Here is a 23,568-nt window from a genome sequence, read left to right as displayed (position 1 = left end):
GGATGTGTTTGCATTTACTGATATCTAATGTATAATTTGCACTGAGTTCAAAAAATTATTTTTGAAATAATTATTGAAAAGACGGTGAAAAAATCAATAAATGTTCAAATAAATAATAGATGTACAAAAATCAATAGCATTATTATATGCAAGCAACCACTTATATAATAGATAAAGAAGATCCTATTCAATATAGTTACAAAAACCCTTAACTAACCAGGAATGGTTTTAATAAGAGAAAACACAAGATGGTATAGGAAAATTAGAAACTTATTTGAAGAATATGAAGAATTAGGACATAATACTGGAATGGGCAGATGGAATATGACAAAGATCAATTTCTCTTACACTATGTGCTTAGCTCTAAGCCAATTAAAATCCTAAAAAAGGCATTTTAGGGAATTGGACACATTACTATGTTAATTTAGAATTATTAAGATAGCCATGAGAAAGAAGACTTATCTGGGAATTGTAAAATATTTTGTCCCAGGAGATATTTTCACATTATATGAAACTACAAAATGGTATCTATTATTTTATTTTTTTTATTTTTTATTTTTTTGAGACGGAGTCTCGCTCTGCCGCCCAGGCTGGAGTGCAATGGCCAGATCTCAGCTCACTGCAAGCTCCGCCTCCCGGGTTCACGCCATTCTCCTGCCTCAGCCTCCCGAGTAGCTGGGACTACAGGCGCCTGCCACCACGCCCGGCTAGTTTTTTGTATTTTTTAGTAGAGACGGGGTTTCACCGTGTCAGCCAGGATGGTCTCGATCTCCTGACCTCGTGATCCGCCCGTCTCGGCCTCCCAAAGTGCTGGGATTACAGGCTTGAGCCACCACGCCCGGCCTGGTATCTATTATTAAAGCCACATAATTAAATTCAGAATCATAACCTAAATAATGAGAATGTTGGGGCCAGTATATCTTGAAAGTACTCCTTCATACATATAGAAACATAATATATGAAGAAATCTTTTCACGTTAATGTGAAAGGGAGAGATTAGTCAATAAATGGGGATGGGATAGTTGATTAGCTGTTTGAAAAATTTTAGCTTCTTTCTTTATAATGTATATCAGATAAATTATAGATTGATTAAAGATCAGATTGATATGTAAATAGAAATGTAAAGAAAATCAAACTATAAAAGTCTGAATTGGAACTGAATTCAGGTCCTTGGGAAAATACCATTTAAGCTGCAAAACAACAGAAGAAATCTTATGGGAATGATTGCAATTGTCGACTATAAAAATTTTCAGATGTCTGAAGGTTTCCTCTTAAAATGAAAAGGCAAACTGTAAAGACTGTTTCAACAAATCAGATAAAAGGTTAGTATTCTTATAAGTATAAAATTAAAAACACAGTATCCATTAAACAATTACTTAATGTACATGAAGAAATAGTGTCACTAGTTATGAGAATAATGCACATAGTTACAACTATTTGTTGGTCTCATAACTAGTGATGCTGAGAATTTTTTGAAAACGCCATTAATGATTTGTTCTTCTTTTGTTGAATATTTCTTCATGTACGTTAAGTAATTGTTTAATGGATAGTGTTTTTAATGCCAACAAATTAGAGGATCAAGATGAAATGGACAAATTCCTAGAAAGACACAAGTTATGGGAACTGCTAAAAGAAAGAACAGAAAGTTTGAATAGGTCTATGACAAGTAAAGATATCAAATTAGTAATTTTTATAAAAGCCCAGGCCCAAGTGGCTTCACTTGGAATTCTGTCACACATTAAAAGAATTATTACCAGTTATTCACAAAAAATAGCAAAGGAAGGAGGATTTCCCAACTATTTCTGTGAGTTCAGTATTACCCTGATAACAAATTCAGACGAAGATGTCTAGAAGAAAAGAAAACTACAGACCAATGTTGTAGGTAGAAAATCAACAAAATACTCGCAAATTGAATCCAGCAATACAGCTTGAATATGTCTTATCTGAAATGCTTGCGACCAGAAATGTTTTGGATTTTGGATTTTTTTTTCAGATTTTCAGAATATTTGCAGAGTATACACTGGTTGAACATACCTAATTTAAAAATCTAAAGTCTGAAATGCTCTAATGAATATTTCTTTTGCACATCAGGTTAGTGCTCTAAAGGTTTTGGATTTTGGAGCATTTCAGGTTTCAGATTTTCAGATTAGGAATGCTCAGTGTGTTTACAAAAATATTAAATACCATGACCAGGTGGGATTTATCCCAGGAAATACAAGGTTAGTGCAACTTCCAAAAATCAATCAGTGTAATATACCACATTAATAGAATAAATGACCAGAACCACATGATCATCCCAATAGACACAGAAAAAGTATTTGATAAAATCCAGCATCCCATCATTATAAAAAATCTCAACACAACAGGAATGGCAAGGAACTTCCTCAATTTGTTCAAGGGCATCTATAAAAAAATCCAAAAGTAATGTCGTACTTAATGGTGAAAGACTGAATGCCTTCTCTCTATGATCAGGAATGAGATGAGGATAGCTACTCTTACCACTTTGATTTAACACTATACTGTAGATTCAGGGTAGGGAAATAAGAAAAAGAAATAAAAGGGATTTATATTGGAAAATAAGAAGTAAAACTGTAGTCATCCCGCTGTATCCATGGGTTTCACATCCATGGATTAAACCAACTGCAGATTGAAAATATATGGAAAAAAAGTTGTGCTTGTACTGAACATGTACAGACTTTTTCTTGTCATTATTCCTTAAAGAATACAGTATAACAATTATTTACATAACATTTACATTGTATTAGATATTATAAGTAGTCTAGAGATTTTAAAGTATACTGAAGTATGTGCACAGGTTGTATGCAAATAGTATATCAGGAACATGAGTATTTGCAGATTTTGGTATGTGTGGGAAGTTCTGGAACTAGTACTGCATAGATACCAAAGGATGATTGTGTAGTCACAGATTACATGACCTTGCATATTAAAAATCCCAAGGAATTAATAAAAAACTATTAGAACTAATAAATGAGCTCAGGTCAGTTGCAGAATAGAAGATCAATATATAAAAATCAGTTGTATTTCTATACACAGACGAACAATCCAAAAATGAAATTTAAAAAATTTCATTAACAATAGCATAACACATTTTTAGGAATAAACTTAACAAAAAGTGTAAAATGTATACACTGAGAAATATAAAACATTATTGAATGAAATTAAGGAAACACCTAAATAAATGGAAAGATATAGAGGACTTCATATTTTTAATATGGCAATACTCCTTAATTGATCTGTATGTTCAGTGCAATTCCTACTGAAATCCTAGCTTTCTTTATTGCAGAAATTGACAAGTTAATCATAAATTTATATAAAAGCAAAGGGACTTAGCATAGCTAAAACAGTCTTGAAAAAGAACAAAGTTTGAAGACTTTACTTCCTAATTTCAAAATTTATTACAAAACTACAGTAATCAAGACAATGTAGTACTAACTTAAGGATGAATATACAGATTAATGGAAAGGAATTGACAGTCTCAATATAATTTCTCACATTGATGGTAACTGATTTTTGATCAGGGTGCCAAGACAATTCATGGGCAAAGAATAGTCTTTTTAAATAATAGTGCTGGGACAACTGGATATCCACATGTAAAATAATGAAGTAAGACATCTACTTCACACTATATACAAAAAAAAAAAAAAAAGCTTAAAGTGGATCATAGGCCTATATATAAGAGCTAAACTTATTAAAACTCCAAGAAGAAACACAAGTCTTTGTGTACTTAGATTAGGCAGTGGTTTCTTAGATATGACACCAAAAGCTCAAGTGACAAGAAAAATAGTTAAGTTAGACTTTATCAAAGTTAAAAACATTTGTGCGTCAAAGAACACTATCAAAAATGTGAAAAGACAACCCACAAAATGGAAGAAAATGTTTGGGAATCATACATTCTGATAACTGTCTTATCTCCAGAATATAAAAGAATTCTTACAGCTCAACAATACAACTTAATCTAAAAAGTAGGCAAGGGACTTGAATAGACATTTTTCCAAATAAGACATACAAATGGCCAATAAGCATGTAAAAAGATGCCCAACAGGCGGGCCCCAGAGCGGGCTCAGGGGAGTGTGGCATGCCAGGCGCCTCCCGCCCGGAACATACGGAGGCTGGCCCAGGCGGCACAGGAGCTGGAGCAGGGCCCCAGTGGGCGTCCGAGCCCAAGCGGAAGTGGGAGAAGGGCTGGAGCGGGGATCCGCGTCGCGCTGCTGAAGCCTAGCCGGCCGCCCAGACACTGCCTGCGGCCCGGCCATGGCAGAGCCAAGGAAAGGATCTCTATACAAACAAATACGTGCTGTCAAATTGGAGCTGATGAAGTCCCGGGCCCCACAGCTGCACCTGGGGTACTGGTTCTACAAGCGGCTCAGTGCCACTGAGGGCGCCCCTCAGGTCTACTACCTACTACTTCGGCCTGTGCTGGAAGTACAACGCTATGGTGCTGGAGCTGCTGGGGCCCAGCCTGAAGGACCTGTTCAACCTTCACGCTGAAGACAGTGCTCCCGATTGCCATCCAGCTGATCGCACGCATGGAGTATGTGCACACCAAGAGCCTCATTTACCAGGACGTGAAGTCCGAGAACTTCGTGGTGTGGCGCCCGGGGACCAAGCGGCAGCTCGCCATCCACATTATCAACTTTGGGCTGGCCAAGGGGTACATTGGCCTTGAGACCAAGAAGCACATCCCGTACCGTGAGCACAAGAGCTTGACAGGCAGGGCGCGCTACATGAACATCAACATGCAGCTGGGCAAGGAGCAGAGCCACTGCAGTGACCTGGAGGTGCTGGGCCACATGTTCATGTACTTCCTGTGCTGCAGCCTCCCCTGGCAGGGGCTCAAGGCCGACACGATCATGAGCAGTACAGAATATCGGGAACACCAAGCGCACCACGCCCATCGAAGTGCTCTGCTAGAACTTTCCAGAGGAGATGGCCACATACCTGCACTACGTGCGGCGCCTGGACTTCGAGAAACCCGACTGTGACTACCTGTGGACCTCTCCACCGACCTCTTTGACCGAAGCGGCTTCGTGTTCGACTTTGAGTACCACTGGCCCAGGAAGCCCTTGGCGACCCCCATCGGCACCGTCCACACCAACCAACTCTCCCAGCCTCAGCTTTGGGACAAAGATCAGCCACACAGCAAAAACCAGGTGCTGACCTCCACCAATGGGGAGCTGAATGTGGACGACCCCATGGCCGGCCAGTCCCGCGCTTATTACGGCGCCTGCAGAGATGGAGGTGGGCGATGAAACCAAATGCTGCTGTTTCTTCCCCTTGAATCTTCGTGCAGCCCCTTGGGGCGTGAGCTTGTGTGAGGCCCTTGGGGCCCACCCACAGCAGCCCAGGGCCAGACTCTGGCTGGAAGCCGGGACGCAGACTTAAGGGCCTGCGCCTGTCTTGGCCGGTGGCCCCATCCCGTAGACGAGGGGTCACTTCCTTCACATAAAACTGGCCAAAATTTCTATACCTGTGTCTAGTCCGCCCCTCCAAGAGCATTAACTATTTAAAACCAGGAAAAAAGTTGGGGGGGAAGACCCCTTCTACCCCCAACCCTGCCCCTCCATTTCTTTGCTGAAGTGAGTAGTGCGATCCTGGAGGCCCTCAGGGCTGAGGCCTGGCTCTGGCCCCGGCCCCGGCCCCAGCCCCGCCATCCGCCCCGTTAGCTTCATAAAGTCTAGCTTCTCTCCCTCGATCCAAAGGCCGTTTTCTGGAGGGGAGGGCAGGCCTGGCCTGGAGTGGTGCTGTGGGGCCATCTTGCCCAGGCCCACCTGGGAGGTACACAGGCATTGCTGCCAGGGGTGAGGCTGTGCCCCAGGCTCCCCCAGAACTAAACGGGAAGGGAGGGGTGGGGCCGCGGCTGAAGCCAGCTCCGCACCCAAAATGCTGCACCAAAGCTCAAGCGCCGCAGTCACGGCCACTGCAGCCTTTCCCAGCCTCGTCCCGGCGAGGGGCAGGTGGGCCCTGCTAGGAGGGTGCTTCTCGAGGCACCTGTTCCCGGAGGCTGTGCTCCGACCCTCAGAACCTGAGGCGGGTGGGCCGGCTGGCGTCTCCCTGCTCGGCCCCTGGGCTCTGCTGCATGGGGGCGCGCGGGCAGGGGGCTTCCTGTCTCTGTGCTCTGCCACCCGGCAAGCAGCCGCAGACAAAATGCCTTAAAGCCCCCGGCTCAGCCCCGTAGGTGTATGTGCAGGGGCCTGGGGGCGGCTCAGGACTGGCTGGCGGTCCCCCAGCGGGTCAGCTTGAGGCCGTGCCCAGGGCGGTGGCCGTGAATCTGGTTTTTGCTTTACCAAGTGTACAGAAATGGCATTTACGTTTCTCTGATGCTCTTTTGAAGCCATACAACTTAGGGGCTTTTTAAAAAGAAAAGAAAAGAAAAATGAACCCCCCCCCCAAAAAAAAAGATGCCCAACATCATTGGTCATTAGAGAAAAGCCAATCAAAACCACAATGGGATAATCATAGATCTACAAGGATGGCAAAAATCAGAAAGACAAAAATAACAAGTGTTAGAGGATTTGGACTAGTTTGGAAGCCATATATTGCTGTTGGGAATGTAAAGTGGTGCTGCTACTTTGGAAAACAGTTTGGCCATTCCTCAAAAGGATAAACACAGAGTTACCATATGACCCAGCAATTCTACTTCTAGATATATATGCAATAGAAATGAAAACATATATCCACAAAAACTTGTACATGACTCTTCATACCAGCATTATTCACAATAGCAAAATAATAGAAACAGTCCCAAATGTCTGTCCGGCGATGGATACGGAAAAAGTGGTATATTCATACAATGAAATATTAATTTGGCAATAAAAGGGAATCAAGTAATGATACATGCTCTAATGTGGATGAACCCTGAAAACATTATGCTGAGTGAAAGAAGGTAGACAGGCCACATGTTCTAAAATTAGAGTGTGGTGATATTTGTATAATGCTATGAATAAACTAAAAACATTGAATTTTACACTTTAAGTGGGTGGACTTTATGGCATGTGAATTATATCTCAATAAAGGTGTTACTAAAAGACTCAATATAGAGTATTCTTTGTTTCTTTGAAGGACAAGTTTTTAACTTCTATTTCTCCAAAGAAGCAATTATTTGTTTTTATGCCAAATTAGCATTTTCAGATTCTCTAATGGTGTTACTGGATTAAATTATGTTTTTACTTTTTGTTAAGGTTTTATTTCTACATTTTTTGTTTCTTATTGCTTCTACATTTTGTGCACTGAAGGAGGTTGTATATTGATTTTACACTTACATTTCTTGTACTTTCTGCCTATATTAGTGTTATCCACATATCCTTTTGTCTCGAATTTATATTTAATACTGTTAGCTGTGTTTTCTAAGTATGGGATAATACCTTTCAGTATGCTGTAGGTGACTATATATAGATAGTGTGTTTGTATATTAACTGTTTGGAAGCTGACCAAATGTTTTTATTGTCTTGTAGATTTTACTTTCCTCGTTGGTATTGCAGCGGCAGCAACAGAGCCTATCGGCATGGAATATCTCGAGGTGCTGAAGCTCCTCTTCTTGATGACTTTGTCATGTCTTACCTCTTTGCTCAGGTATGATTATACTATCTTACTTGTACATGTATTAAATGATAAATATTTTGCTGTTTAGTAAGTCACTTAATCAGGAAAAACTTCACATATGGGAAAATTGCAGTTCTGTCTTGCACAGCAGGTGCAGAGAAGTAACAAAATTGAGTCTTTTTATCACTAGTTTTTAATCCCATGGTTTATGGATAATAGAATCTCTTTTATAAAGTTTTTTTTGGATTGATCCTTTTGAATTTCTTTTTTTTTTTTTTAGGACTTTAGATCATTTTAAGGATTTCACAAGGTATAGACTGAGGTTTATTTACAGAATGATTCATATAGGCATATGTGGCTAAAATATTAGTAACATTTCTTTAGGGTTTTAAAAAAATTTTTGGATAATTTCAGGCTTACACAATGGACAATGAACTGTAGAGGAAGTAGGCTACATAAAAAATAAGCTATGATAGTTTGTGTAGCTGTTTATAGGAAGGTGACTGGATGTTGATACTTAGTCTAAGAGCTATATTCAAGTTATTTGTTCACTAATACAGTTATGTCAAATTTTGGTATTGTGTTGGTATTTCATAATGCTTTCTTCTCTAGTACCTTGATTTAAACAGTAATTAAAATATTTTGTCATTAAATAACTTGTTTTTATGTGCTGCTAGACTAGTATGAATAGAAACTAAAGGAAGAAAATATATTAGTGCTCTTGGGTAGAAATATGCACTTGGTATCCCCAAGGTATCAGGAGTTCTAAATCCGATTTGCTAATATTGTAGGACATAAGCCCACAAATCCTCATGGCTCGCATTTCCGAGAAGAAGCCTAGTAAGGCTAGTTCAGTTTATGAACAACAAAAGGAAAAATATTTCTCTATTGGGGTATGAGACCAACAAACTTTATTTTTATTTTGTTAAGAAATATATAATAAAAATGACCATTTTAAGTGTGCAGTTCAGTTGTATTAAATACAAACACATTGTTGTACAACCATCACCACCATCCATCTCCAGAACATTTTTCATATTCCCAAATGGAAATTTCATACCCATTAAATAATAACTCTCTATTTCCCACTCCCAATGGCCTTTCGCAGTCACTATTCTACTTTTGACTATAAATCTGCCTTTTCTAGGTTCCTCATACAAATGGAATTATATAGCATTTGTCCTTTTTTGACTGGCTTATTTCACTTAGCATAATGTCTGCTAGGTTCATCCATGTTGTAGCATGTGCCAGAATTTCTTTCCTTTTTAAGGCTGAACAATATTTCATTGCATATGTGTACTTATTCATCTGTCGATAGATACGTGGGTTGCTGCTGTGAACATGGGTAAACAAATATTTCCTTGAGTCCGTTTTCAGTTCTTTTGGATACATACCCAGAAGTGGAATTGCTGGATCATATGGTAAATTTATAATTTTTTTGAGGAACTGCTACATTGTCTTCTGTAGTGGCTGTACTATTTTTCAGTCCTACCAGCAGTGCACAAGTGTTCCAATTTCTTAACATCCTCAACAATGCTTTGCTTTGTTTGATAATAGCCATCCCTATGGGTATGAGGTGGTATCATTGTGATTTTGATGCATTACTTCTCTAACAACTAGTGATCATGAGCATCTTTTCATATGCTTGTTGGCCATCTGTTTGTCTTCTTTGCAGAGATGTCTCTTGTTGGCCATTTGTTTATCTTCTTTGCAGAGATGTCTATTCAAGTCCTTGGTCCATTTTTAAATCAGGTTGTTTGTTTGTTGTTGTTGTATTGTAGAAATTATTATTCTGGATCTTAACTCCTTATAAGATATATGATTTGTACATAGTTTTTCCCATTCTCTAGGTTGTCTTTTCATTCTGTTACTTGTCTTTTGGTGGACAAAAGTTTTAAATTTGGCTGTATTCTAATTTATCTATTCTTTTTTGTTTCTTATGTTTTTGGTGTCGTATCCAAGAAATCATTGCCAAATCCAATGTTATGAAGCTTTCTTTCTGTTTTCTTGCAAGAGTTTTATCGTTTTAGCTCTTACATTTAGGCCTTGGGTCCATTTTGAGTTAATTTTTGTCTATCGTGTAAGGTAAGGGTCCAACTTCTTTTGCTTGTGAATATCCAGTTTTCCTAGCACCATTTGTTGAAAGACTGTCTTTTCTCCATTGAATGGTCTTGACACCTTTGTTGAAAATCATTTGACCACCAACTTACTTTTTTATACAGCTCCTTTATCTTTATAGCCATTATAAAAAGAGAGGGGGATGGAGAGAGGCTTCTGAGAATAGCCTTTTGAAAATAGGATATGATGAGGTTACAACTTTCTGTTGCTTTTACGGGTATATTATTCACCTGTCCTACAGAGCTAGTTTATTTTGGGGGCAGGCTAGTTAAGTCCCATTTATAAGCCAAGTTTTCCCAAACTATTCATTCAGCTACTTTAGCCTAACATTAATACTGCAATGTAAATTTCTTAAGCTCAAATTTTGTCTGCTACTCAGATGAGAAGGTTTTCTTTCTTATTTTTTTTGTAGAGATGGAGGTCTTTGATGCCCAGGCTGGCAGGATGATAGCTCACTGCAGCCTTGAATTCCTGGGCTCAAGTGATTGTCTTGCTTTAGCCTCACAGCTTCCCGAGTAGCTAGGTACAGGTGTGTGCCACTATGCCTGGCTAATTTTTTTAGTTTTGTTTTTGTAGAGATGGGGTCTCGCTCTATTGTCCAGGCTGGTTTTAAACTCCTGGCTTCAAATGATCCTCCTACCTCAGCCTCCCAAAGTGCTGGGATTACAGGTGTGAGCCACCACACCTGGCCTGAAATTTTCAGTAGTTTTAATTAAATGAAAATTTTGATGGTACATACTATAATATTTAAGGAATAGTATTATGTTTCGGCATTTGAGACTCTTCTATTTGTAACTTTTCTCTAGTGAATAGTTGATTATGTTTTTAGTATTGCTATCACTAATTTTTCATATATTTATTGTCTTTTGGTCATGAGTTCCACAGAATATCCACATGAGCAGAATTTGTTATCTACCAGTTCTTTTCTTTCTTTTTTTTGAGACAGAGCATCAGGAGAACCTGCTCCCGATGGTTACGTGGGTTCTTTTCTATTTCCTGGGTGTCTTGGCTGGTTTGAGAAATAAAGGGAAAGAGTATAAGAGAGAGAAATTTAAAGCTTGGTGTCCGGGGGAGACATCACATGTTGGCAGGATCCGTGATGTTCCCAGAGCCGTAAAACCAGCAAATTTTTATTAGCGATTTTCAAAAGGAGAGGGAGTGCACAAATAGGGTGTGGGTCACAGAAATCACATACTTTACAAGGTAATAAAATATCACAAAGAAAGTGGAGGCAGGGTGAGATCACAGGACCACAGGATGGGGCGAAATTAAAATTGCTAATGAAGTTTCGGGCACACATTTGTCATTGAGAACATCTTATCAGGAAACAGGGATTGAGAGCAGACAACCTGTCTGACCAAAATTTATTAGGCGGGAATTTTCCTCGTCCTAATAAGTCTGGGAGCGCTACAGGAGACCGAGGCTTTTTTCATCCCTTCAGCTTGGACCATAAAAGACGGCACACCTTAAGGGGGCCGTCTACAAACCTACCCTCAGGGCACATTCTCTTTCTCAGGGATGTTCCTTGCAGAGAAAAAGAATTCAGCGATATTTCTCCTATTTGCTTTTGAAAGAGGAGAAATATGGCTCTGTTCCGTCCTGCTCACTTGCGGCCAGAAGTCTTATCTCTGGTGTTCCCTGAGCATTGCTGTTATCCTGTTCTTTTTTCAAGATGCCCAGATTTCATATTGTTCAAACACACATGCTCTACAAACAATTTGTGCAGTTGACGCAATCATCACAGGGTCCTGAGGTGACATATATCCTCCTCAGATTATGAAGATAACAGGATTAAGACATTAAAGTAAAGACAGGCATAGGAAATCACAAGGGTATTGACTGGGGAAGTGATAAGTGTCCATGAAATCTTTACAATTTATGTTCAGAGATTAGAGTAAAGACAGGCATAAGAAATTATAAAAGTATTAATTTGGGGAACTAATAAATGTCTATGAAATCTTCACAATTTATGTTCTTCTGCCGCGGCTTCAGCTGGTCCCTCCGTTTGGGGTCTCTGACTTCCCGCAACAAGAGAGTCTCCCACTGTTGCCCGGGCTGGAGGGCAATAGCGTGATCTCGGCTCACTGCAACCTCTGCCTCCTGGGTTCAAGTGATTCTCCTGACTCAGCCTCCCTAGTAGCTGGGATTACAGGTGCCTGCCACCACACCCAGCTAATTTTTTGTATTTTTAGTAGAGACGGGGTTTCACTATGTTGGCCAGGCTGGTCTCGAACTCCTGACCTTGTCATCTGCCCACCTTGGCTTCCCAAAGTGCTGGGATTACAGGCGTGAGCCACCATGTCCAGACTCTCTACTAGTTCTATATGGAACCAAGGCAAGCTATTAAAAAGAATCTACCAAGTCATTGATCATCTTCTACTTAAACAGTATAACTTACTTGCCTGTTCTCAAAAGTGTGGTGAAATAAGTGTTTAAAACTGAGCAAAAATCTGTCTCCTACCCTGAATTAATTTTGTATTAGCAACATTTAGGCCTTTGTTTTGGTTAATACTGATTATATGATGGTGTGCTTCTTAATAGTTTATTTTCTTATATGAAAATATCTTCTATATTTTATTAATAAAAAAGCAAATATACTTTTGAATATATGTTTCTTTTAATAAAATTAGTTTAAAAAGGTTCCAGTAAAGCTTTAAGTTCGTGAGACAAGTTATCAACATCAAAAGAAGGGAAATACAGATGTAGAATATAGAAGGACCTATATTTCTCTTGTCCAGTTTAAAACCTTGATTCACATTGTTATTTTAGGTGATACGGCTCTTACCTTTTTTCTACAAAGAAAATTGGTATTATGTTTAGAATATTTGTACTTTTGCTTTCTTTTTCTTTCTCCCATTACATGTTCAGTCTGATTTATCTGCATTCCTAAATCCTTCAGGTCAAAATCTTAGAACCTCTGTGTTTCTCTCTTCTTCATTCTTTATACAATATATAGTTAATAAAGTATCAGCCTTTTTCAGAATCTTTTAGTATCTTATGTTTCCTGGATCAGATCCTTATTATTTCATATCTGAGCCATACACCAGCCTCTTAAAGAGCCTCTCTGCATACACTTTATTTTCTTCAAGCACTTCTGTCATTGCTACTACTCTACCAATGGAAGAGACATGATGAAAATAGATCTCCATAGTTTCTAGGATTAGGTCATTCAAGGGCACCTGCAGTCTGACCCCAACTTACTTTTCTAGGTTTTAATCCACATTATTTCTTCACATAAACTTCAGTCCCTAATCAAATTAGTTTATGCATCTGAACATACCTTGTGCTTTTTTGTGTGTCTTGTTCCTTCTATTTCTTTACCCTGTTTTGTGTCCATCATACATTTCTTTATTTTTAAACACACTGTGAAGTTTCAAATCTTCCATGAAACCCTCCTTGATTACTCCAACTGAATATAATCTTAACCGTCTCCAAGTTCCTGAAGGAGCTTTTGTGTGGTGCTTCCTATATCATGTCTGGCATTTTAATTATTTGCTTCTGTTTAGCTTCTAAGCTAAATTTTGGTCCCCTTGATGACTGAGACCACATCTTATACAGTCATGTGTCACTTACTTATGGGGATATATTCTGAGAAATAAGTCATTAGGCAGTTTTATTATTCTGTGATTATCATGTATTGTACTTACACAAACCTATATGGTATAGCCTAGTATATGCCTAGTCTATATGGTATAGCCTATTATTGCTCTAGGCTACAAACCTATATAGCATGTTGCTATACTGAATATTGTAGGGAATTGTAACACAATGGTAAGTATTTGTGTAGTTAAACATATACAAACATAAAAAAGGTACAGTAAAAATGCAGAATTACAATCTTATGGAACCATCATTATATATGTGGTCTGCCATTGACCAAAACATTGTTATGGGGCACATGGCTATTTCTTTGTATCCAACACCATTTGTAGTATGATGCTTCCAACATAATTGGAGTTCAGTATATATTTAATTCAGTAATATCTATTTTAATTTAGGTAATTTTTATGTAGAACATATAAATTGAAGATATATGCAATGAAATAGGCCAATGTTGTATGTACTTTGTAATTGGGAACCCAGTGTAAATCAGTTTTCATTTGCAAATGAACTTTTATTAAAATTGTATTGCAAAATGAATGAAAATTAAAGGAGGAATTTATTTATTTATTATTTTAGAGACTGGGTCTTGGTCTGTCACCCAGACTGGGGTGCAGTGGTGTGATCATAGCTCAAGAGATCTTCCTACCTCAGCCCCCCGAGTAGCTGGGACTGCAGGTTTGTGCCACCATGCCTGACTAATTTTTAAATTTTTTGTAGAGACGAGATCTTGTTATGTTGCCCAGGCTGGTCTCAATCTCCTGGACTCAAGTGATCTTCATGCCTTGGCCTCCCAAAGTTCTGGGATTATGGGCATGAGCTGCTGAGCCTGGCCAATTTGTAGCTTGTAAATGCACATGTTCTGAAAATTATGATTAAAATACAATCATAGATTAAAACATGTTAATGAAACTTATGATGAGATATTTCCTTCTAAATTTCTGGTTTCAGTGGCGGCATGATTTTGTGCATGGATGGATAAAAGTACCTGTGACTCATGAAACACAGGAAGAATGTCTTGGGATGGCAGTGTTAGATATGATGAGAATAGCCAAAGAAAATGATCAAACCCCACTGGCCATCTATAATTCTATCAGGTAATTTTCTTTTGCAAATCCTTACACATAAGTGTGAGTAGAGATTTTATATAATTCCTATATATTTTCTGTGTTTACCCATGCCTTTTGATTTTGTAATACTGGTTAAGTACCCCTTATCTAAAATGCTTGGAATCAGAAATGTTTCAGATTTTGGATATTTCCAGATTTTGGAATATTGGCATTGAACTTAACAGTTGAGCAACCCTAATCCAAAATGCTCTAATGAGCATTTCCTTTGAACATCATGTTGACATTCAAAAAGTTCTGGGTTTTGGAACATTTCAGATTTCAGATATTTGCAAGAGGGATAGTCAACCTGTAATAAAAAATCATACGGGTAAGTTTTATATCTTGGGAGTAACACACACTTTGTAAGGTGAAATTATTGAAAGAGTTGTATTACAGGAAATATCATAGGTATTAAATATCTATTATTTGATTTCATTTATTCTGAGAAGGCTAGGTAAGTTCAGAGGAATGGAAGAAACACCTGGAGGCATACTTTTTGATAGTAGATCCTCTAGCTGGTTATATAAATGACCTGAATAAGTATTTCCCAAATGGTGGTGTATTATTTTATTTGCATTAGAATCACATGGGGGTGTCTGTTAAAATCAAAGATTTCTGGGTCCTAATCCAAGAGATTTGGATTCAGTAAATCCGAGTTGAAGCCCACAAATGTGAATTTTTACAGGTGCTCTAGGGTATTCTTATACAAGTGATCCAAACTCTGCATTCTTCAAATTATTCTTCTGCATATTGAACTTGACAATCATGGCTAATAACAGTTTTCTGAAACTCTACAGGCTATAAAACTACTTTTTAAAAAGTTATATATAAGAATGGTTTGACTTTTAAGTTTGAAGGCTAAATATGTATTTTATATATTACATACTTTACCAGATTAAAAATTTGGGTATGTCATGAATGTGCTTAAAGCTTCCTTTTTTGAAATTGTTCTCCCAATAACTGGCTTTAGTCATTTCTTTGCCCTGTCGTCAAAACAGTTACATACCCAGTTTGCAGAGTATCAATTTCTGTATTTCTCTCTTTGGTTTTAAATATTCTTGTTTTACTTTCAGATGTCTATTTGGCCTTAACTCAACGGTGTAAGCCATAGGGTATAATTTTAGGAACTCAGGAATCTAAAAGATTCCAAAGCCCAAAGGAAAAAAAAAACACATTCATTCATTCATTTGGTAGCTATTTATTGAATACTTGCTGTATGCCAGGTTATAGTAGAACATAGTCGCAGGAAGAGTATCTTAGATGTCGTTACATAGAAACCAAAGGAATTGAGGGGAACACAGTTGAAGAACAGAAGCTTTGACCCATTGAAGATGAATGTTATAAATATGAAGCCATCTCTAGACTTATGCTATCGTGGAATATTTCTGCTTTGGAAACCATGATGTCATCCAAAGTCTCGGCACAATCTTTCTATGTAGATTGTAGTTTCTTCCAGGTCGAGAATCATGTCATCTATTACTCTTCTCCCTACATTATTTAGTCTAGTGTTCTAAACCTGATGACTATTTAGTAACTGTATTTATCTGATTCTTTTAACTCATGCTCTTAGCCATGCAAAATGCTGCATCATTCTTTTTTACTGCTTTACTTTAAAAATAGTGTAGATATTAAACACTTATATAAGATTCTGTGATATTTTAAGAGTTTATTGAGATAATTTACAAATCATAAATCTCACCCATTTAAAGTGTACAATTTAATATTTTGTATTATATTCACAGGGTTGTATAAAGATTTCCACAATCTAATTTTAGAACATTTTCATTCTTTCTGAAAGAAACCCCATGCCCATTAGCATTCAGTCCTCATCCCACTTTCCCCTAGCCTCTGGAAATCACTTTATGTTTGTGTGGATTTTCCTGTCTCAAACATTTCATATAAATAGAATCATGCAAAATGTGGTGTGGCATTTTTTTGTCTGACTTCTTTCACTTAGTATGATGTTTCCAAGGTTCATTCATGTTGTAGAATGTATCAGTACTTCATTTCTTTTTATTGCTGAATCATATTTCATTATATAGATATACCACATTTTGCTTATTTGTTCTTCACTTTATGAAAATGTGGGCTGCTTCCATGTTTTGGCTATTGTGACTAATGCGGCTATGAACAGCTGTATATGAGTAATTTTGTGGATGTATTTTTTCATTTTTTCTTGTGCATACATTTAGGAGTGGAATTCCTGGAACATATGGTAACTCTAACTTTTTGAGGAACTGCTTAACTTTTCAAAAGCAGCTGTGCCACATTACATTCACACTAGCAGTACATGAAGAGTTCCAACTTTTTCAGCACTTGTTTCTGTCTGTCTTTATTTTATCCATCCTAGTGGGTGGAAGAGCTGTCTCATTCTAGTTTTGATGTTCATTTCTCTGATGACTACTGATGTTTGGCATCTTTTCATGTACTTTTTGGCCATTTGTATGCCTTCATTAGCGAATCGTCTATTTGAATTCCTTGCTAATTTTTTAATTGGGTTAGTTGTCTTTTAATTGTTGAGTTTAAAAAATTCTTTTTATATTCTGAATACAAGTCTCCACATATAATCATATTTATGATTTGCCACTATTTCCTCCCATTCTGTATATTGTTGTTTTACTTTCCTGAAGGTATCATTTGTAGCACAAAAGTTTTAATTTTGAAGCAGTCTAATTTGCCAGATTTTTCTTTTGTGTCTTGTGCCATGTGGAAATGTGGTTTTAGCAACATGGGTATCTTTCTTGGTTTTAGCAAGAGCAGTTTCTCTTGAAATAATGGAACAGAGCCAAATTGGAATGAGTTGAGGGATAAATGGAAGGCAAGAAAATGGAAATGGCTATGTACATTCTTTCAAAAAGAGGCCAGATAGGCTGTGGCTAGAGGGAAATGTGGGATTAAGAGGTTTTACATTTTAGATGGGAAGGACATTAATTTAGCAAGTCCTTTGTATCTGTGGATTCCACATCTAATATGTCATAGAATGAGGTCCAGAAAGGTTTCCTGGATTTGATGATGCTTGAGCTGAGCCTTGTAGAATGGGTAACTAGATAGGAGATGGATGATTGGAAGAAAGATTAGCATATATTAAGTCATGGAAAATTATTTATTGGTACTTTAGAAATAAAATGTTCCTTAGAAGCAGAGAAATAACCTTCTTTAGAATATTGCACAGAGATGAATGTACAGAAAAGTCAGAACATTTCTAAATGGAATTGTTTTGATCACAAGGGAATTATTAGGAGTTGAAGCTGGCCTAACAAAATAATATACAGAAGTATGTTTCCATAATGAAAATAGCTTCCAACAGAATGTAACAATTTCCAAAATTCAGGTAAATTTTGGAGCACAGCATCATAGGAAATATTTGTAGCACAGTTCAATATGTGCCAAAATATTATCTTATCAACCATTAACTCTGGTATGTGAAATAAAGAACAGGAATTTTTAGAGACACTAACTAGACTGAGGATTCATTTCATTAGGGCAAGAAGATTAACATCTTCTTTTGTAAACATTGATGATAACTTCAGTGTGTGGATATATTTGTATCATCAAACAAAATCTTAAAGTTTTATACTGTATGGATGGGGGTTATGGCAACTTACTCCACTTGGCCACTGTGTTGTAATGCCTACTTAACCATGGAAAAAGGTGGTAACTTCTTTTTCAATTTTTAGATTTATCTTCTAATTTTTGTTTTGTTTTTCTGTATGTGCTTTTTTATCTGCAGCTACAAGACATTCTTACCAGAATGTATTCGAGCAAAGATCCAAGACTATCATATTTTGACAAGGAAGCGAATAAGGTACAGATTTCGCAGATTTATTCAGCAGTTCAGCCAATGCAAAGCCACTGCCAGAAACTTGAAACTTAAGTATCTTATAAATCTGGAAACCCTGCAGTCTGCCTTCTACACAGAGAAATTTGAAGTAAAAGAACCTGGAAGTGGTCCTTCAGGTGAGGAGATTTTTGCAACCATTATAATAACTGGAAACGGTGGAATTCAGTGGTCAAGAGGGAAACATAAAGAAAGTGAGACACTGACAGAACAGGTAATCCTTAATGATATGTTCTTGTTCTTTTGTTATTTTAAGTAGAATGGAAATAAAAACAAAGTAATTTTAATCATTTGCAACATGGTCTTGCACTTCTCCCATTTGATAGAAGTGGAAGTTTTTAATAGTGTGAAGCTATCAAGGTCATATAATTCTTTGCCTGCTATTCTTAAATGGTTTTTTCATTTAATTTTTTATGACAAAATAATTAGCAATGACTATATTACAGTTTCAGAAAGGTATCCAATTCTAATAGTGATTTTAAAGGAGTTTTGCCTTTCTTTCACTATTAGTGATAACAGAAGGCATAATTATAAAACTGTTAACTAGAAAAGATTAATATTAATTGATTTTATGATAATATATACCTGCTAAATAATTAATTATTTTTTTTTAGGTTTGCATTGCAAGTTTTAAATTTATTAGTATCCATGTTGTTCACAGATTGTTACTAGAGATTTAGAGGGATGATTTTTTAATTTTTCATCTTTGGTAGTCTCATTTCCAGTCTTCTGGCAGTGGTTTCTACTAATGTTAATTGAATTGAAGAGTGCCATAGCACATTTTAGATTCCTGGCATCATTTAATGCTCTCATTTTTAAGTCAAACAAGATACAGCATAGTCTTAGGGTTAGATTGATAGAGGAAATCATATTTAATGCTTATCTGTTGTTATCAATACCTTTTTTATTTTAAAGAATTTGGAATGAATGTTGTCTTCTTCATAAGTCTTGTTTTAAAATGGCTCCATAAATTCTACGTTTTTAATTTTACATGCTTTTAAATTATAGGATTTACAGTTATATTGCGATTTTCCTAATATTATTGATGTCAGTATTAAGCAAGCAAACCAAGAGGGTTCAGATGAAAGCCGAGTTGTAACTATCCATAAGCAAGATGGTAAAAATCTGGTAAGTTTGCTTTATGGTTGAATAATGGTTTCATTTTATAATTCTCAGAAATATGTATTTTAGAATCTTAGTACCAAAATTATTTTCTGGTAGGAATTTTGATTGTAGTTTTAAATATAACTCTAAACATAAACATCAGTTCAGTAAACTTTTTGATAACATCTAGCTTTTTGTATTACTATCAACACCATCTTCCTACAGAGTTTCTTGTACATTACTGTACTTTTTTTACTCATTTTTATGATTAGCAAAGCACCAGTTACTTTCTCCCCTATCTCTACTCTAGATTATACTAGTTCTCTGATGTAATGCTCACCCCTGACTAAAATATTTTATCAATGGGATGTATATGTGCCAGTTATACTGCCTAATTAAAGGAGAAAAATAAAACAATGATGTCTGGAACTTATATAACAAAATGTAAATCAATCCCAGGTCAGCCCCACCCAAGCTATAAGACATAGTTGATTCTAAAAGATTAACCCTTTCTCTTTTTTAAATAGCTTCAGAAATCGAATTTCTTTTAATATAAATGGAAGAAATGAATTATTTTATACTTTGCTCTTAAGTTTCTCATTTATCTGCTCTGTCTTCTTTTTAACTCAGATGCTTCTTGACACTTCCTGGCTTAAACTAGTCCTATTAATGTTATTTATCCATTTATCTTAAGTATTTATATGGCTTACCTGTCTGGCTGTTCCAGGGTTATATTACCAAAATTATAACTAATTTGCAACTCACTTAATTCAGCATAGTTTTCTGTTCTTAGAGAAAAATATGATAGTACACCTAGTGCGTAGTAGACTGTGAGCCTTTTGAAGGTAAGGATCATATTTTTATGTGTGTTTGTACCCCCTATACCTTGCACAGTGTACTCAGGGCCTAGTTTAGAAAAAGCTTGATAAATATTTTATGGATGCATGAAAGGATGATTAATTTTCAACCTCAATGTGGATCTATAATAAATGTTTCTGGGAGAGTTTATTGATCTTAATGTGAACAAACTGTAGTAACCTAAAGAACTTCTCTATGGGACTGTATTTGGACTTGGCTTAATTTTAAGTCTGCAATACAGAGAAGTTAAGTAACTTTCCAAGGGCACGGTGTTGGTTAAGTGGTAGGGCTATTTAAACTCAAATGCATGATTTGAAAACCTAAGCTCTTAAGTGTGACACTAACTTCTTTGCTGAGTATCTGTAAAGCTCCTTAAAAATATTACACTGACATTTTTTTGGAATTGTGCAACAAATTGGGAAGAGCTGACATTTCTGTCTCATATTAAATTTTCTGTTTTAGGGATATATTATATTTCTCCTTATACCCAAGTATTGTTTTATGTTTTTCAGTAATTCTTGATCATTTTATTCATATTGACACATCATGTTTCTTTTTATTTTATTCATATGTTTTGCTTTTTCTGTTGTTTATTAAGATTAATACTTTTTCTCTGTGTATTTTCCTACCAAATTATTTTTGGATATAGGAAAATAATTTTTGCTTATTATTGCATTTTCCCAGTGTATTATGTGTTAGTAACATTTTGTTTTTACTATCGTTTTCCTCTTCATTCTAGCATTTATTTCTTTTTATAATTTTTGGTAAAATATACATAATATAAAATTTAGCATCTTAACTATTTTTAAGTGTACAGTTTAGTAGTGTTAAGTATTTTCACATTGTTGTGCATCCAATTTCCAGAACTCTTTTATCTTGCAAAATTGAAGTCTATACCCATTAAATAAAAACTCACCATTTCCCCCTCTTCCCAGTCCTTGCAACCACCATTCTACTTTCTTTATTTTTTTTGAGGTGGAGTCTCACCCTGTCATCCAGGCTGGAACATTGCGATCTTGGCTCACTGCAACCTGCGCCTCCTGGGTTCAGGCAATTCTCCTGCCTCAGCCTCCCGGGTAGTTGGGATTACAGGTGCATGCCACCATGCCTGGCTAATTTTTTTTTATCTTTAGTAGAGACGGGGTTTCACCATGTTGGCCAGGCTGGTCTTGAACTCCTGACCTCGTGATCTGCCCACCTCAGCCTCCCAAAGTGCTGGAATTACAGGCGTGAGCCACTGTGCCCAGGCCCTCTACTTTCTTATTCTATGTATTTGACGACTCTAGATACCTCATAAAAGCAGGATCAAACAATACTGTCTTTTTGTGACAGGCTTATTTCACTTAGTATAATATATTCAAGGTTCATTTGTATTACAGCATGTATCAGAATTTCCTTCATTTTTAATATATACATGTATTCTGTGTCATGTATATACCACACTTGTTTATTCATTCATCCATCAGTGAATATTCAGGTCACTTTTTTACTTTTTGACAATTGTGAGTAATGCCGCTGTGAACATGGGTGTACAAATATCTCTTCAAGACTTTGCATTCAATTCCTTTGGATATATACCTTCTACTAGTCCGTTCTCATACTGCTATAAAGATACTACCTGAGACTGGATAATTTATTTAAAAAGAGGGTTTAATTGAGTCAGTTCTGCATAGCTGGCCCAGGAAACTTAAAATCATGGCAGAAGGTGAAGGGGAAGGAAGGCATGTCTTACATGGCAGCAGAAGAGAGAGAGTACGCAGGGGAAAGTGCCACTTTTAAATCAGCAGATCTCATGAGAACTCCCTCACTATCATGAGAACAGCATGGGGGAAACCATCCCCATGATTCAGTCACCTCCCACCATGTCCCTCCCTTGCCGCATGGGGATTACAATTCGAGATGAGAGATGGGTGGGGATGCAGAACCAAACCATGTCATACTTAGAAGTAGAATTGCTGGGTCATATGGTAATTCTACTTGTAATTTTTTAGGGAACCATCATGCTGTTTTCCACAGTAGCTGCACCATTTTACATTCCTACCAGGAGTACATTCTCCCTATGCTCATCAAAACTTGTTATCTTCTGTTTTCTGATAGTAGCCGTCTGATGGGTGTGAAGCAGTATCTCATTGCGATTTTCATTCACATTTCCCTAATGATTAGTGTTACTGAGCATCTTTTAATATATGTATTGCCATTTGTGTATCTTCTTTGAAGAAATATATATTCAAGTCCTTTGCTCATTTTTTAAATCAGGTTTTTTGGCCGAATTATGGAAATTATTTGTGTATTCTGGATATTAATCCCTTTTCAAATATATGATTTGCAAATATTTTCTCCCATTCCATAGATTGCTTTTCACTATGTTGCTTGTGTCCTTTGATGCACAGTAGTTTTGTAGTTTTAGCTAGTTCAACTTTTGTTGCCTATTTTTCTTTTTACTTTTTATTGAGCTATAACATGAACACAGTAAAGCACACTAATCTTACGTGTATAGCTCAATGAATTTTTACATATTTGTACATCTTTGTAGCCATACCCACCTCAAAGAACAGAATACTTCTCTTACTTCCAGAAGGTTTCCACATGCATCTTCCCACTTATTCACCTCCACCCCTAACTTAAGGTACCTGTCATCTACCATCACTTAGTTTTATCTATTAACAAAGGTTGTATAAATGGAATGATACTGTATGTTTTCTTTTAAAATCTAGATTCTTTTACTTAGTATAATGTTTGAAGATTCATTTATGTTGTTACATGTGTCAGTTCACTCCTTTTTATTGCTGGGTAGTACTGAATTGTTTGACTATATCTCAAATTTTAAATTTATTCTGTTGATGGACATTTGGGTTGCTTTCAGTTTGGGGCTTTTAGGGATAAATTTACTATGAACATTCTTTTACATATTTTTTGGTGGACTCATGCACTCATTTTTTTGTGTATATATACCTAGAGATGGGATTATTGAGTCATAGTGATAGCTTTAGTATACTGCCAAACAATTTTTTGTACTTCTGTCAGTTCACTCTTCCTTCAATAATGCATGATAATTACAGTTGTCTCATATCCCCATCAACTCTTAATTTTGTCAGTCTAAAAATGTCTTGTGTGTCTGGTGGATGTGTACTGGTAGCTCATTGTAGTTTTTATTTTCATTGCCCTGATGAGTAATGATGTTGAGTACTTTTTCACTTACTTATTGTTCATCTGAATATCCTTCTTACAAAGTGCCTGTGACAGTCTTTTGCACATTTTTCATTGGCTTGTCCCTTTCTGATCAATTTGTAGAGTCTCTATAGATTCTAAGTCTTTTGTAGGATGTTTGCAAAATGTATATAGGCATATGTCAGATATTGCTAGTTCAGTTCTGGACCATTG

General features: G+C 36.7%; 1 protein-coding gene and 1 pseudogene across 4 annotated transcripts in view; both read left to right on the top strand.

Moving 5' to 3' along the window:
• The window catches only part of JAK2 (Janus kinase 2), a 160,792-nt gene that overhangs the window by 57,711 nt on the left and 79,513 nt on the right, over positions 1-23,568 (top strand). For all 3 annotated transcript variants that reach the window (XM_050761094.1, XM_050761096.1, XM_050761095.1), the window contains 4 exons: positions 7,473-7,590; positions 14,230-14,375; positions 18,118-18,439; positions 19,234-19,353. In XM_050761094.1, coding sequence (XP_050617051.1) covers positions 7,473-7,590; positions 14,230-14,375; positions 18,118-18,439; positions 19,234-19,353 — 706 coding nt within the window. The remainder of the gene's footprint in view (positions 1-7,472; positions 7,591-14,229; positions 14,376-18,117; positions 18,440-19,233; positions 19,354-23,568) is intronic.
• LOC126937562 (casein kinase I-like) lies at positions 724-7,458 on the top strand (annotated as a pseudogene). The gene has a single exon (XR_007719776.1). The product of XR_007719776.1 is annotated as a casein kinase I-like (transcript).

The sequence above is a fragment of the Macaca thibetana genome, chromosome 15 (assembly GCF_024542745.1).
Source record: "Macaca thibetana thibetana isolate TM-01 chromosome 15, ASM2454274v1, whole genome shotgun sequence".
In the NCBI taxonomy this organism is placed as follows: Eukaryota; Metazoa; Chordata; class Mammalia; order Primates; family Cercopithecidae; genus Macaca; species Macaca thibetana.
The sequence above is the reverse complement of the archived record's forward strand: the minus strand, read 5'-3'. Positions and strand labels throughout refer to the sequence as shown.